This window comes from Nestor notabilis, unplaced genomic scaffold (genome assembly GCF_000696875.1).
Source record: "Nestor notabilis isolate BGI_N333 unplaced genomic scaffold, ASM69687v1 scaffold7662, whole genome shotgun sequence".
Taxonomy (NCBI): Eukaryota; Metazoa; Chordata; class Aves; order Psittaciformes; family Psittacidae; genus Nestor; species Nestor notabilis.
In genome coordinates this window covers 82090-98909 of record NW_009919622.1, presented here as the reverse complement: position 1 = coordinate 98909, position 16820 = coordinate 82090, and the positions used below count along the sequence as shown (strand labels likewise).

Here is a 16820-nt window from a genome sequence, read left to right as displayed (position 1 = left end):
GCCAAAGAGTACATGATTTTATCATCAAGCGGGTGAAGGTATTCACATATGTAAAAAGAACTGAAGTTAATCACACTTTCTGCATTTTTGCCAATGAAGTAAGTGCAAAGAAGCCGTATGATTTCATTCATTTTTCTTCACCAAAATACCTGTAACTGAAACAGCAATGATTACAACCATGTCATGTACTTAAAAGAAAAAAACTCCTGATGGGTATGAACAGTTCCATGGTGTGATTTCATTATGAGACATTAACTTGTTCTCTGTGAAGCTCACTGTTTGGAGGACTGCAGCAATCAGAAAAACAACTGAAGCTCTCAATGCCTTGCATTAGTACTAGATAATAACCTTCTTGCATTAAAAAGAAAGAAATATGAACTAAGCGACTATGTTCAGCCTATTCTATATGCTGATCACTACAGGCTTTCAGCAAGATGAATTTGCTGAACATAATAGGACCCTTAACATAGTCAACAAAACTGTAAATGTAACATACTTCTGTCATGTTCAGTGAAGTTGAACTATAACTTACATTTTACTTTGTGGGGGTTTTTTTAAGTAAAGACAGTATACTTTAATAGATGCTATTCTTTCCAAGTAGAAACCTAAATATAGTTAAAAAGAAAAAAAAAAAAGAACAAAATTAAAGGAATACGGGCAGATAGCTCTCAATGTTTTAATTTTAATGAACAAATAAATTCCATCAAAGATGCCAGTCTTTTGTTAAGACACAGTAGAGCACATCTTATTAGACACTAAAAAAAAAAAAATAACTACAGAGCAGAGAAACCCTTGCCAGTTATCTTGTATGTTTAGTGAAGCATGTGCTTTACAGCCCTTCCAACACTTAAGGCATTCAACATGTCTGTCTTCTGCTACAGGATTTCTCTATAACAGGAACTGCATTCTGCTGTGGCCGCTTGATGACTGAGGACGCTAACACAGCATCTCTCCTCCTCATAGGAGGATGGGTAGTGGGCTTCAACAAGCCACATCATCCCTCCTTCAGATACAGAAGCTTCAGCTCCCTTCCATGTCCAAACAGCTTCCATCTCAGTACCTTCGGAGCTGAAGTACAACTTTGCCTGCTTAGGAAAGGGAAGTCCAGCATTGCTATTGGTGTGAAATGCCACAGATACGATGAAGTAACTAGCCAGGAAGCCCATGCACACCTCTTGACAACAGCCAGGCCAAAAATCCCCATTTTGGGGGCTGTCTGGTGAGCTGGCCTGCTGCAAAAACTTGTCTCTCCTTCTGTCAAGCTGATGTGAGGATGACTAAATGTGAAAAAATTACCGTAAAGGATGTCTAGATATACTCTGGAATCGCTTAGGCTTTGTCTCAAGAATGAAAAGGGATGAAGTGTCCCTGCCTATAGCATGTGGGTTGGAACTAGATGACCTTAAGGTCCTTTCCAACCCTAACTATTCTATGATTCTGTGAATTATAATGAAGATAACTTTTAGGACTTTAACTTGGAACAGGTTTTCCCACAGAGAAGAACAGAACTGGATTAAAAATGGACAGTTAGACAAGAATGACTTCTTGCAAACCACCAGTCTTTCCTGTAGGAATATCTTACCCTTCTATCTACTGCAATCAACCAGAAGCAAATTTTTGATTTCATTCTCCAAACTGGAAAAAAAGAAAAAAACCAAGAAAACTACAGAAATAATTAACAAATAATTAAATTGTTCTCTAAGGTGAAGAGGTCATCCTTTTGAGGAAAACACAACCTGATGACAGGAAAATACAGTGGACAGGGCAATGCTTAAACACAGATAGTGTGCTCCCCTACCTTCACAAATAAACAACAGGGGCCTAAGGAAGGTGTAACTTGCCTCTCAGTGGCATATATCCCTGGCTTGGCCCACCTTACCTTGTGCTTCTCTAAAACTGAGACTCTGCTTTCCACAACAACAAAATTCTGGGATCCAGCACTAAATGAATGCTGCTATCCCAGATCCACCATGGCCATAACTGCATAATTTCAAGGAAAACACCAGTGCTAGAAGCAGCATGAATATACAGTGACTGACTCTAATCTGTTATGTAATGAAGTTTATCCATAACAAGACAGACACTTAACAATAGGGCATAACTGGAAAGTCTGCCTGACAAACATTATCTTTTTACACTGAGTAATGCTGAGCAGAACCCAATATAACTGAAGTCTAGGTAATTTAGATAACTGAGATACTATCTAACTGTCCAGCTCCAAGAGTTCTCTTGTATTACTACTGTTACTTTCAGTAGCTTGCTTGCTACAGCTGCAAACCAGATCTGATAACTACTGCTAGCTGAGCTAAGTTATCCAATTCCAGCCAGCATCCAACACAGCAGGTACTAATTCACTCATCCTCTCATGCTAGGTTACAGTGGCTGGCTGCTTCCAGGATGTCAACTAACTAACACTTGAGTATTAAAGACTGCACTAGCTCAGAGCTAAAGCCCCCCTCCAAACAGTAAGACACTTCTTAGATCCTGACTGAATAGGTATATCTTTAAAAAGCTCTTGTGTGGACATAGTTTAAGCATGCTTTTCTCATTTCTGTATGATAAATGGTTAAGTTTCAAGGAACAAACAACAGGTCTTCTTCATGATTTTTTTCTGCTTGCTTCAGAGATGCAAAACACAGTAAGTTTTGACAGAATCTGAAAAAGAACCCCAACCCTGGAAGACTTCCATTTATTAGAGTTGGAGTCTGCCTTTTTTTTTTTTCCATCTGCATTATATTTGACTCATTTAAAAAAAAAAAAAAAATCACATTTACTGAGAAAGAAACTAATTAGGATCACTGAACTAAATTACAAAACAAAAAAAAGATCAGACATCATCATCATCAAGTAACATCAGTCATGAAATTAATCTGTTGAAGCTTTGGACATCTATTAATAAAGAGTTTCACAAATTCATTTGGAGAAGCATTTGAGCAGTGTAAGAAATTGAAGTTACAGCAAATAAAAATACTTAGACAGGAAACTGGGTAACGCCATACTCTAAAGCCAAAGTTCATACTTGAGGCCTCTTTACTACTGAAGGGTATGCCTGCTTCCCACTGTTGGCTAATTAGCAGCACAATGATACTGCCTATCTCTGGAGGAAGAACTATCTTAATTAAATTGTGTGTTACTAGACCAGGATTAAAAGACCTAGTCTAGCAAACATAAAATGTTTAATACTGAATGCACATAGTATCTGGCACAGTAACTGTTCTGCAGTGCTGTGCAGACTTCTTTTTCTCTCACATCAGGTAGTCCTTAATTGCAAGTGCACATCGTACGTGTTCCACAGAATCTGCAAGAGCCTCATCCTCAACAGGAGATGTAGCCTAATGCATGAAAGTGGTGCGGAAATGAGGACAGCAAAGGATCTCTTGGCAAGTAATAGCAACAAATGCTTTCTGGTCATCACACTTCTTCCCTGTGAACATCTGCCATACACAGCAGGAGTTATTCATGGTCATGGGGCTGCACAGTTGACAGAAATAAATTAAAAAACCCAGGGAAATTTGGAACCCAACTTTAAAGCAAAACCAAAAGATGAAAAAAACCTCTATCTTTAAAAAGATGGGATAGGTGTTTGCAGGCTTGAAATCTCTATATTATTTTTAATTATAATGATTGCTGTCCAGAGGTTTTCTTTTCCAGTTCTGCTGGTTGTCATTCTGGAGAAACAGCTTGTGAAAAGGCCTTAATTTACTCTGGCATCTCCAGGTGAAACCAAGGAGCAATTGCTCCAAGGTTTTATATGATCTGACTAAGGTCAAAGCTGATCTTCTACTCCATGACTCAACAAACTTTGCCTGTGAAGAACTGATCATCCACGTAGATCTACCCACTTCAAGCCTGTAGCTTTTGTTTCAAGGCAATGGAGTACACATGCTAGCTGGAGAAATCCAATCCCTTTCTAATTTTCTGTGTATTCAACTGCGCTATAGAGTTGTTACACAATGTATAGTAAGACCCTATTACATGTTAGACCGTATACTTAGACCATATCATTCCTGAAACAAGGATTTATAAACTGAGGTATTACCTGAAGTGTGCAGAAAGGTAACACTTGACTGGACATATTGTATATCTCCTGTTCCTCTATATTCTGCTACAACCTGCTGCCTTCTACAGTCCTTCAGAAGTAGAAAGCCATTCTACAAATCTTTGAAACCCTCTTCCCCGCTTCTCTAATTGCTACCACCAACTATGACCTTTCTTGACAACTGCCCATTTTGTTTATTCAAAGGAGAATTATAATTTCCACATTGGTCAGTAATACGGTAAGGAAGCTGCCTTAGGACTTAGGCCAGCTGGAAGTCATTATTTACAGATTCCCTACGTAAAAGTCTACCAATATTCTAATGATATATTTTAAATGCAAAAATCAGCAATTTACAGCTGTAGACATGCTACTGCATTATGTGCAAGGTAGTCTGCCTGCATTAGCCATTTGGTGCTGTCTCTGCAAAAATGAAAATCATTTGAGTATACTAAAAACTATATTGTGTATTTATTGCATGTTTCAGGGGGCACAGACAGCCAGTGATAAACCACTCTAACTTCTGTCAAAGTTCTGAAAAGCACGTTTCACTAAATTTTTGTGGTTACCGCTTTCATCTTGTCAACACAATCTTGATATTCAGTATTCTAAGGTTAGAAAGAAATATCAGGTAAATCTGAAGCAAAATTACACAGAGAATGTACTCAGACCTTCTTGCTGCAATCAGCTTTGAAGAAACTGTCTCACCAGGCAAGCAGCAATGTGTCTGTAATTCTATAAAATGTCTCTGAATTTGTTTCCCACCCCTGAGTTAGACTTCATAAAACAATAGGTGCTTTCTAATAACTTACAGTGAACATCAAAGACAACTGGTTCAGACTGTATTGTCTTCTGGCCAGATGGTCCATAATATGTCACAATGCAAGTAAACTTGGCATTCGCATCTTGCTTTGTTGGCATGTACTGAAGAGATGATGTCATGGTGAAGAGTCCAGTTGACTTGTCCACAATCTTTTGCAAATTTATGACCACAACTGAAAAGGAAATACTGTTTAAGTGTCACACAGGCAAGTTTGAACCCTTTTTTCCTACATTTTGTTGCTTACTCTGTATCTGTTATCAGGATAGAAACATGCAAGCAACACAACAAATTACCCAAGAAACTGTACAGTTTATCTCTAGTATTGCCACTGATGTACATCAGGAACATATTATCAACAGCAAAGTCCTAACATGCTGTACATTTTAGAGCAAATCAAAACAGAAAACTAATTGCAAACTGGTGGGGTTTTTAATATAAATCTCAGCTCAATTCTTAAGCAGAAATAAGGCCTCGAAAATCCTGGCAAAACCAGTTTTTAGGATCATATTTACAACGGAATTTTGTAAGTATTGTCTATTTTATGGAAGGTAAAATATTGGGGTCTGATTAGCCCATCAAAATCAAATTTGAAAGAGAGTGAAAAAACAAGCACTCTTTGTAAATATCCTGGAAGATAAATACCAATATAAGGACATGATGATCTACATGTTCCAAACACAATATTGGACAGGTGTGAAATTGAGACAGTTAACACCTAATAAGAAGCTGGAAATTAGATTCGGGTTTCTACTAGCTACACAGGCTCAAGAATAGCTTTGCAATAGTATTAACAAAGGCAGCCTTCATTCCCCATGATGTAGTTTTAAAGCTGGAACTGAAAGAGAGAGATTATATGGCATAGCTTGGGTGCTCTGAATGGCCTAGAAGTTTCCTTCCAGTTTCATCTTTCCATATGAGTAGTTTTCCTTAAAGGAACAATACACTAAACTGAAGTAGAGAAACTCCTATAAATGCAGTTCTTCACACATACACCTGCCTGTGGAGTCAGGGACATTGGCTATTATTGAAACGTACCTTCTTCCACGGGCTGCAAAACTCTCCCATTTTTGTACCATGTAACATTGCCTTCAGGATAACTATCTCTTGCAACGCACTCCCCAAGCTGCAGAACAGACAGGAATTAGTTGCTGTTTCTCTCCACAATGTTTTAATATAATTCTATTTTTACTTACACTGCTTTGGGTAAAAATTTCTAGAAAGTTCAAATGCTTAACTCCAACCATTTTTATTAAATAGGACAAAACCCATCAATGAGGCTTAGGTACAATGTGGAAAAGGGTTTGGTGGTGGGTCAGTACAGCATTGGCAAGGGAACTGGCTATAGACAACAATTTCTCACAGGCACACGTGCACCCTCTCTAAGCCTCATTCTATCACCTTTCTCCATGTTGACTTCAGGCAGCTGACAGGCACATAACTTTGAGGGAGAATGGTGCTCTTACCATTTGTAGCTTCTCTGTTTCTAAGAAGTCTGCTTGATGTAAGATTTCTGGTTGAGAGGGTTGTTCTAAAACATAAATAAAAGTACTAGTGAAGAAAGCATATACAGCTGTTTTAAAAACAAAAAGTTACTAAAAAATCCTCATGGACTTTGAGACTAAATAGAATAATCTGGTCTGGTATAGTCTTACCTATGCTTTGCCATTACAAGCAGAAAAGGTGAGATACTTCTATGTCAATATTAGCAAATGGATTGAAAAGGAAAAAACCATCATTTTAAAGCATGTCATAACGGATTCCATGCATTCTGACAATACATTTTTTAGCCAGGCAGATTAGTGCAGCACCTGGAAGGAGAGAACCTGATCTATCTCATTTATACGATACACACGCTGGAGAAGGAACCAGTAGTACCGAAACTATAGCAACAGAAAAGCAGCTTTACTGGGGATATTACTGTAGCTGAGCTGTCACATTATAAAGGAAAAAATTCAACCTAATCATTCCTCTAATGTTTATTTTTCCTAACTGTGATTGCTACATTTAAGAAATTCAGATGATAGACATAAATGTAATTACTTAAACTGATTCTGAGTTAGTTATGACTTTCTTAAAAAAAAATAAAGTTTTTCTTCAGTGCCAGTATGTCTTCTTATTTGCTTTTATTATGGTAGATGGACCTCTTAGCCTGCCAAAGTGGAGGATCTATCAATGTTTCCATCATAAAAGAGTACTTTCTAGAGACTATATAACTTGTCTGTTAAAATAGTTTGGCCTGAAGCCCAGAATGCAAATTTTTATCTCCAAAAGAGACAGTTTTCCCCACAATTTTAAAGGCAGAGGGGAAGAGTGAGGGGGGAAAAAAGAAAAATAAATCAATGTTTGTACAGTTGAAAAAAGCCTCAACGCCCCAGCTATACTGCATTAAAAAGCATACATATTATATACTTTTACAGACTGAAACATCCTAAACCATGCCAGCTTACAAAACTTTTTTCCAAATCAAGCTTCCTAATAAATAATGTGTGTATGTCACTAATCCCAGTCCAAACTGAACTTATTACCTTGCCAAAATCTCTACACACTGATGAGCTTCCTAACGTGCAGGTGTACTGCTCCTGCTATCACAGAGATAACAAGCCGACATGTTTCAACAAGAATCCATTTGCTTTGTGTGCATGTATGTCTGCGTATTTGTGTGCATACAAATGCACGTATATTGTTTACTTGGAAGACTACACCAGGACGGAACAACGACAGCTCAAAAAGGAAATGAAAGGCAATAGAAGAACCTATTCACTTGACATTTAAAAGAACCCAAACCCTTTGCTTGTTGCAAAACCCAAAAACAAACAAAAGAAAGTCAAAGCTATACACCAAAACCACCATGATTTCTTCAAAGGACTAGTAAAGATTATTTTTTTAAGATATGTGCATATTTATTTCTCTTTTGTTAGTTTTAATGGAAAAAGGTTAACCTATTCTCTGTAAGAACCTGTCAAGGACAAAACATCTTAATGTCAATTCAAGCAAATGTGGTTTCACAAGACCATTAACAGGACGCCTTGTTCAGATTCTTGGGTTCCATAAACAGCCACAGTTGACTGCCTGTTACAAGTCACCAGCTTGTTGATTTAAAACACCTTCTGTCACCTCAGCCTTGCTTCCTTTCATCTCTTATCTCCCCCAAGTGTGGTTTGAGAAGACTACTTTTTGGTCCTTTTGATAGCCGAGCCCTGCAATGCTCCTACTGAAGGAAAGGGAAGACCTCCTGCTCTGTGGCCCCTGTGTGGCTCTCCCTGTTTTGAGTGATCTGGTGACTGAGCAGATGCTCCAGTTGAGAAGCTGCCACATTCTCTCTTGGAGGAGCCTCTGAAAGGAAATGTCTGCTGCCAGATTCCCACAGCCACAGCATGTACACCAAGGTAATTCACTACAAAGACTTATTTGGCATTTACTAACTCAGTGTCTGAAGCAAGAAGAAATTTTAAACTTGGCAGCAGCAGAGCCCATTTTGGTGGGTTTGCAACTTCAGCCCACTGCTTATCTCTCAGCTTAAAAGCTTGCCAGAGTATTTTGCAACTCTGTATAGGCCCTATAATTGGGGTGGGGGGAAAGATTACTGCCTGCAAAAGCCAAGCATCCATGTGGTAGGACAGCAGCTCATGTCTACTGGGCTGTTCAGCTTTGGAAATTAGCCACTTAATTCCACAAAAAAAGATGCTGACAGGATCCATCTGGAAAGCTGGTAGAGCTTGTTTGAGCAGTCCAGTAAGCGAGCCTAGCAGGTGGTACCTGTGCAATGAACCATTTCAGCTCCTTAGTTCTGAGTTAATCAGGTAGCACAGCTGAGGACATGACAAACCCCAGTAAAACCCAGCATCAGTCACGACTTCCGGGATACAGCTGAGTTTCAGATGCATAAGATTTTGGTTTATGAGGGTTCACAATGCTGCAGTTTAGCTCTGTATCTGTGGTTCAATGAGTTAGAAACTCTGTTGGTTAAATAAATGAAGCCTGCAGGCTATTCTTAACTCTTTTGTAATTAGAACAAGCAAGCAAGCAAGCAAAAGTGAAAAACCAAAACCGCTTTTAACAAGGAAGTTAAAAGCAAAGAAATGTTAAGGTAACGCTAAATAAAGTTGTGAACTCAAAATGAAAAACTGCAAAGGTAACTGCTTCTTGTAGTGCTAAGTCCACCACAGTACGTGTGGCATCCTCTATTCTTATCTTCCTTAGCAAATAGAAGATTTCTCTATTAGTACTAATGCATACAATAAAATATACAAGCTGTGCTCCATGGCTGAGTTAGCATTGTTTTAATATTTAGTACAGTACTCAGTAATTCAAGCAGTTAGCATTTCATTTTACTATATACCACTGTCTCATCTACATATTTACTGCTGTGTGATAGGTAAACATGATAATTCTTTATAATTTCCTTTGAAGCACTGTGTTTACTATGCATGCTCTGAGCACACTCCTCCCTGTTGTCATTAATTCAATTGTTCTCACAGTCAAATTGAAACGAAGGAACAGAATTAGTGTTGATCCCTAGTTTAGCTTCGAACTCAGTTATGCCACCACCAGACTTCTGCCTAGACACTGCTGATGACTCCCTGACACCTCCCAGAGAGAAGCATAAGGCTGCCCTTACAAAACACGACTTCGTGTTTTTCCAAGCAGAAGCGTGACCTCTTCCAAACTGCCCATCCCTGCAGTCAACGTGTTACCACAACAGAGACTAACTTTGACTGTGTAAATCTGCACCTGAAGAGCAACAAGGGCCAAAAAAAGCCATGTAAAAACATGAAGCTAAGGAAGATACCCACTGCAGTCACAGGGCAGCATTTACAGATGCTAACCTCTGCCCCAGCAGACCTGCACCCCCAAAAAGGAGCAATGGACATCTCCATGGGCTGTCAGGGTTTGCAGGATTACATTTCTGCTCTGGATTAGCACGGGAAAAAGGCCAGGTTTGTCCACACTCCTGTATGATTTGAACACGACTGTGCTCCAGGGCGCTGGGGATCCCACTGCAGATCAGCCTTGCAATTGGGTTGTAACGATATCACTAATAAACTTTGCTGTGCTCTAAGAAAGAAGAACTGCAAACTGGTATTCCTCCTGGTAGTTCTGGAGAGGACAAAATAAGTACTTGGGGCTGGCAACTCGTTTTCCAGCCTCTTGCTCTCTCCCTCACAGTTCATACCATTGCACACAGGCTGCTCAGTGCTGCTTTAAACCTCTCCCCTGATCTCATCTTGCAGACTGCACACAGTTAATGCTTCCCTCCTGCAGAAAAATTCACTTGGAGAACAAATGGAAAATAATCAGTGCTAATTTTACATTTTTCATTTCCAAGGCCAAATGACATCATATAAGTGAGTCATTATCAAAGCCTAAAATTCTCTTTGAGCCAGCACTTATCATGAATAAACTGCAAGTGCAGGCAGTCCTGTTACATAAATGCCACCAGTAGATTACATTTTTGAAAGCTGCAGAAATTTGCTAGTCTTAGTAATTTACTCAGCCAAACTTACTTTCTTGGCTTTAATCTTTCCCTTAAACAAAACTTTCTGTAATTTACGATTCATATGCTGATGAATGTTAACAGTAGTAAGAACTAGATTTACTTACTGAAGACTTTGACTATCGTCGGCTCTTCGAAAACATCATCTTCTGTAACAAGCATACATACAAATCTCTTTTCATCATTGATTCTTGCATTCTTGATGGATAACGTATAGTTTTCTGAGAGACTCAACCTGTCTTTGTACTCTGGTACATCATCATACTGTACATTTTTTTTTGTTGATGATCTGAAGGCAATAAATACTGGAGATCCATTTGGCATTTCCTATAATAAAAGGATAAATATCTCTATTTTGTATACACTTCCATTCAGAAGTTCCTGAAGATCTGCAATTGGTACAAACCCATAATATAAAAAAAAATAAAAATCTGAAAACTACATTAGATGGCTTTTTTTCCTGATAAATTTCTGCTATACAAACAATAAATTCAGTGTAATATGAGAGCTAGTTTAAGACTGCTGTGGTATACATAGAGAATATAATCCGTAGAACTGGCTCAATCTCGGCATAGCAGAGTGCTTTCTCTGATGAAGGCTGGTGGTTCTGGCACCCGCTGCCTCTGTCTGTATGAAAAAAAGTATTTGAAACAGAAGCATTCGTGAGCTGGACTTAGAAGCTTCAGTTTCCTTTTTATCCATGATTGGTTTACATATTCATATTGTTTGTCTGGGATATTGAGACTTCATTCCAAATGCAGGATTTAATCAGGCATAACAGCCTATTTTATTCTAAATTAGTTTTTAACTTTTTTTATTTGTTTTTAAAGGGCCCAAGAACTTGTGGCATGGGAATATACATACAATGAAATATTGTTACTTATGCATGTCCTGATAATCTGCAAAAGAGCATTTTCTAGACATCTTCCTTATATTAATCTGTATGCTGTTACCATCCTAAGAAGAAATACAAAGTTGACAGCCTTGGAGAAGACTCCCATACAAACAAATTATTTTTGAGAGACACAGTTACAGGTAGAGTTCTGCAGCATTTGATTCCACCCTACTTATACACACACAGAGCAGGGACAGGCTCTGTCTGCCTTTATTTAAAGTGAGGTGAAAGGCTGACTCCATCATTATGTTCAGTATTGTGCTGGGGGGCTGGAAGAGGATTTTATTCCTTTTTATCCCTTGCACCTTGCAGCACTGATGCAAGTAGTGCTCCTAGCACAATACCTCAGCTTGACTGCAGAGTCCACAAAAGCATGAAGATGCTGTGACAAGAGATAGGTTCTGTCAGAGCTGGGCAAGGAGCAGGAAGCAACAGCTAATGTGAAGTTTGAATTCCCTTACAGTCTTTCTTCTTCTCCCACTTGCAGATTACTCTAGATGTCTATCACACAGGAAAGAAAGTATTGTCTTGACTTGATACACAGGAAATTAGCTGTCAAGTGCAAATGAGCTGTTAACTCTGTAAGCCTACCCAGCACACAAGCAGGCATAGGTAGACATTCAAGGCAACAAAGTCTGCTCCTGCCAGGATGCAAGTTTCCCAGCACTCCTGGGCTCCCACCAGGAACCCAAATTGCTGCTCCCAAGGCAGCAGAGCAGCAAAGGTAGTTCCTCCTTCTTCCAATGAAATATCCACCTAACCAAAATCCCCTAACACCTGCCCCCCACCCCCAAGCATTGCCAAGCTGGGAGCTGCCCTGAGAGAACAGATATCACTTTCACTTGATTACGTGCACTGTATCAAGAACTCATACAATAGCAACCAGATCAGTTTTTTTGCATGTCAGATTTAATGTCCCTTTCCACTTAGAAGTGCACCGGAAAGAGAGAATGCATTTCTTTTTCCTCAAAACAGCCTTGCATCTTCATAGAGATGGACTTGTGTCTTCCCCAAAAAAGCCAGCAGACTGAAACAAACACACTGCAAAATGCAGGCACTGCATCTTCTGAATGCTTATGCAAAACAGTGTTACTGAACCTTTTTGGTGTAATATTCTCCATTGACTTCCGACTTCATTTCCTCAAACGTGTCTGTGGAGAAGGAACTCTTGAGTGGATGATGGCTGCAAAGGCTGCAAACCTCCAGGTACAAGGGAAGGAGCAGGGAGGGATTATGACACACCTCCCAGCAGCAAACCAGAATAATGTAAAATAAGATGGTGGATGCCACTTACAAGGGGAGAGAGAGAGAGAACTACATAATTTTAAATCCACTGTCAGAGTAGAAATCACCTGTTACTGATGGTAACATTTTGGTTTGAGCATGAGAGAAGATTTAGATTAATTTCACAGAAGCAGGAAAACCAGATTGTCCTGATGTCAGTCTGAAAAGCATAAGGGTTTTGGTATCCTGGTGTTTTTCAGTAGGCATACTTTCAAGGTTTTATTTGACTTTGCTATGCTTATTCTCCTTTTGGCCTGAGGTACCAACGTCTAGGGACAAGCACATCCAGTGATGTTCCTACTGCAAGCTGACCAAGACAACACTTCTGTTTTTGCCTTTGTCCACCACTGTGCACCAGCAATGGCAGAGTGAAACCACCAGAATACTGAAGTCAGCTCTGCACTCTTCACTGTTCATTAAATGCAACACAGCATGAAACAATATTGAGTGACTGTCAGATCAACCAACCAAAGGAATCAAAAGATGTCACTTTCCCAGGGACGAAACATTGTCCTGCTTCACGTATCCCACTTCAAAAGTATTCAAATATACAACGATGGCTCTGTCAAGCGAGTGAGACACCACTGGGTAACATGCCAGATCTCTAATACAGGTTGGCAGAGAACTCCCAAATAATTATTTCTCTTAAACAATGAGATTAATTCCTCAAAACTCTAACCTTGGCAGAAATTATGCAGATTGGAATCTTGTAGCCTTACAACCACAGGAATAAATGTCTTCATATCCAAGGCAGAAATCCTATTGATTGGATTCTTGTAATCTCACACATAAAAAATAACATACCAGCTTTAACGAATGTAAGGTAAGCTATACTTACATATTTCCATTTTCCAAACATAAGACCATCTGGTACTTCTAGACGACAAGGCATAGTAATAGTATCTCCATATACTGCATTTACTGTGTACAATCCCAGAGCTAGAGGAGAAACAGAAAGAGAGAAACAATTTTAAGTGTTTTCTTGTGTCCTCATATGCTAGCTAACGTTTGGCTCACAGCTATCAGAAAAGCAGAGCCATCTCCTTGACAAACGGTTTTCCAGCATGTAGGATTTTTACCCAAATCTCTAATAAAACAGGATTCCTGTCACTAAATTTGTTTTTTTAAACATTGCAACCTTTTTGGACCCACATTTCCTGCTGCAGTCAGTGGGTGCATTTCCAAATAAGAACCCACTCAACCAGATGAACATGTATGCTGCAATCAGTATCTACAGCTATTGTCTCAAACTTGAAACTTTGTGAAAAAGAAAATCCCTAAACCTTTATTTTCTTCATCTCAAAACCCAGTCACTTCTGCCTGGAGAGGTTGTGCTGCCATCCAATATTGTGAGGAGGCCAGCAGACAAGTGATACTCTGACTGTTGCACTATATTAAAAACTTAGAAAAGGAAGGAAAAAAACCCCACCCAAAACCAAGAATGTTATTTAAATTCTGGGTTTCATTAAACTAGTACACATTTAGATTTTGGAAAAACGAAGTGAAATGCTTCTATGAATTATTTAAGAATAGCTTTTTTGGAAACCTCAGCACAATGTTATTGTGCTAATGCATACAAATTTACAGAATGAAACTGACCCACTTATTTTCATTGCCCAAAACACGTGAATTGAACAAAAAAAAAACCAGATCCTGAAGTGATGAAATGTTAAAACACAAGGAAGTTTAAAGGGGAAGCTGTTACAACCTGGTGCATTTGCTACAACGCAACTTCGTTTTGCTCCTCTTTTATATGTTTGCCCCTGCTCCCTGTGATGCGCAGTGCTTCTTGCACTTAGAGGGAGGTTTTGCCTCTGGTGCTTGCCTGGTGTCACTGAGTGTATTGGTTGTCTGCTCTCACCCATATGTCTGCAGCTTTTGTCAGGGTCTTCTGCACAGACACTCAGGATCTCCCCGGCTTTGTTCTCCTTTCATTTGCACCTGGAGCTGCAAAATGAAGGGCTTGCTACCAAAGAAACCTTATTTAAGGGAGAGCAGTAGAATATTGGTGATGTAGCCAGGGCTGCAGAAACACCCAGTCCTTCTAGAAACAATTTTCTGGGAGATTCAGCCCTTCTTGCTAGACGTGGAAAAATCAAACCTGTTTCCATGCACCCCCAAAGACCTGAGCCTCAGATCCCTTAACTTTTCCCAAGTCCCAAGGCAGCTAGCTACTGGGGTGACCGGACAATTACACTGACTGCAGATGTGCACTCTATAGGGGGGTTTTCCCAAGAGATTCTTTTTCTTTAAACAAACCCATGTTTTTTCAAAGAGCCAAACACTGAATTCCTTGCCTACAATTCCAGCTGGAAAGACTCCATAGCATTTTCCTCAGGTGAGGACTTCAAAGCTTACTGTTAGCATCAGCTTGTATTTATCATTTGTATCACAGTGACAAATGAGGCTGTGACTTGTGTTGTGTGGTAATGCACAAAGAAACAGTACTCCAAAGTCTTTCCTTTGAGATGCTTGCAAACTTAATGGCATCCTATGGCAAGGCAGAGAAGCATGCAAACAGGCTGGAGCTTGAGGGACTAAAGGAACGCAAGAGCTAGCAGGCAACACTACCCACATGTATCTTAAACTTTCTTTCCTTTACACTGATCCTTTTCAACTAAACGACTGCTGATCTTCTTCTGATTCTGCTGTATAATTAGTCACAAACATATGTTATTCACACTACAAGGAATGCATGCTCTAATTTTCTGTACCGTCTAGAAAGACCAACAGTTTTCTAAATGACAAGAGCAGTCAGTCCACTAGATGGTGCTGAGTAAGAGCAATCTTTAAAAATGAAAGATTTTTTTTTTTAAGAAACCAGCTAACTTCGATTTCATGAAAATGGGACCAATGTTTTACAAAATCAAACTTTAAATGGAAGCAAAATTTGAAGCTGGAACAAATTCTTCCCTTGGCCCTCTCTTTCACTCATCCTCATTCTGATCTCCAGGAAAGGGACAATGCAGCTTTGGCTTTGTAAGTTGAATCCTAATTTTCACTTCTGCTAGAGCTAGGAAAAAACAGTCCTTTTGGTTCCTCTCTCCCATGGATGCGAAATTACATGAGACTTGCAAACACATACTCGATTAGTAAGCTGGCTAGTTTCCATTCAAATTCCAGTCAAGTGTCATTTAGTAATTTAAATTCTGTAATGGTATTTTTGCATCACATGGAAAACCAGAAACTGCTCCTCCTGCTAGGACATACTCCCTGTCATTAGGGAGAAACAAAATGACCCTGTGGGATCTGTGGTGTTGTTCTTCCTCAGTCACCCGTTTAATCCCTGCAAGTTGCTAAAGTAGCACGTATACATTACTAAAGAATTGACAAATAGCTTCATAAGGGTGAATTAAACTGTTTCTGGAAATAATTTACATTTGTATCATCCAGAGCGGGTAATCAGTGAATGGCCTAATAGAAGGCAAGATTGGCCTCTGATTTTACAAAAACTCTTTCATCTGAAAGGCATTCCTTACGATGGACAAACCACCCCAAAAAATCATGTCTTACCATAAATTCTGCCAGTTTTCTAGAAATTTGTTAACACAGAACCAAAACCACGTAAGTTTTACTTTAACTGCAGAGTAATGATCCTTAAAAGAATGCAAGAGGTCCTGCTGTAAAATTTTCTCCTCCCACTTCTGTAGCAACCCATCTAGGACATTTAAGGAGTGCAAACTAATTGAGTAACTGCAAACTTTCACTGCAAGAATTGCAGTAATCTTCACAAATCCGTACATTTAAGAAACAAACAAAAAACCCTCCTCAACAAATCTGGTAAGTCCTCTCTCTGTTGCTATTAGATATACTTGTAGAATGGTAGGATAAAGAAGAAAATTGAAGAAAATGATTGCTTAATGATATGACAGTGCTTATCATCAACCATCAATTTTTGAGAGCCCTTTACATAATTTCCAGCTCATATTAAGGGAAGGGGGGGGGAACCCAACAAAAAAACAAAAACAAAAAAACAGGATCTACAAATGTATAAAAAATTGCTCCACGCCCTAACACAACACAGGGTCAATGTCAAGTGCCTTGTACCTCATTAACTGCAGGAGGGCACAAAGACAACTGTAGGGAATAATACTACAAGAAGTTACTAGACATCGTACCCTGCCCTTCTGTATTTCTGATGCACCTTTAAGAGCCCAGGCAGCTCCCCTGCATGCTTTTCAAATGTTACCTACTACAACTGAGCTGAACACTGTTAACAACACTAAATCAGAGGCAGGATCTTGTCCCATGTACGCTGGGACAAACTCTACTTGAGCTAGCTATGAGT

The 16820-nt window shown here is 39.3% G+C and overlaps 1 protein-coding gene across 1 annotated transcript in view; it reads right to left on the bottom strand.

Moving 5' to 3' along the window:
• The window catches only part of ALCAM (activated leukocyte cell adhesion molecule), a 36197-nt gene extending 22725 nt beyond the window's left edge, over nt 1–13472 (bottom strand). Inside the window, exons 1-5 of the mRNA XM_010010312.1 lie at nt 13371–13472; nt 10461–10680; nt 6323–6387; nt 5895–5982; nt 4849–5031 (exon numbers count right to left, since the gene is read on the bottom strand). Coding sequence (XP_010008614.1) covers nt 4849–5031; nt 5895–5982; nt 6323–6387; nt 10461–10680; nt 13371–13424 — 610 coding nt within the window. The 5' untranslated portion in view covers nt 13425–13472. The remainder of the gene's footprint in view (nt 1–4848; nt 5032–5894; nt 5983–6322; nt 6388–10460; nt 10681–13370) is intronic.
• Between the last annotated feature and the right edge of the window lie 3348 nt (nt 13473–16820).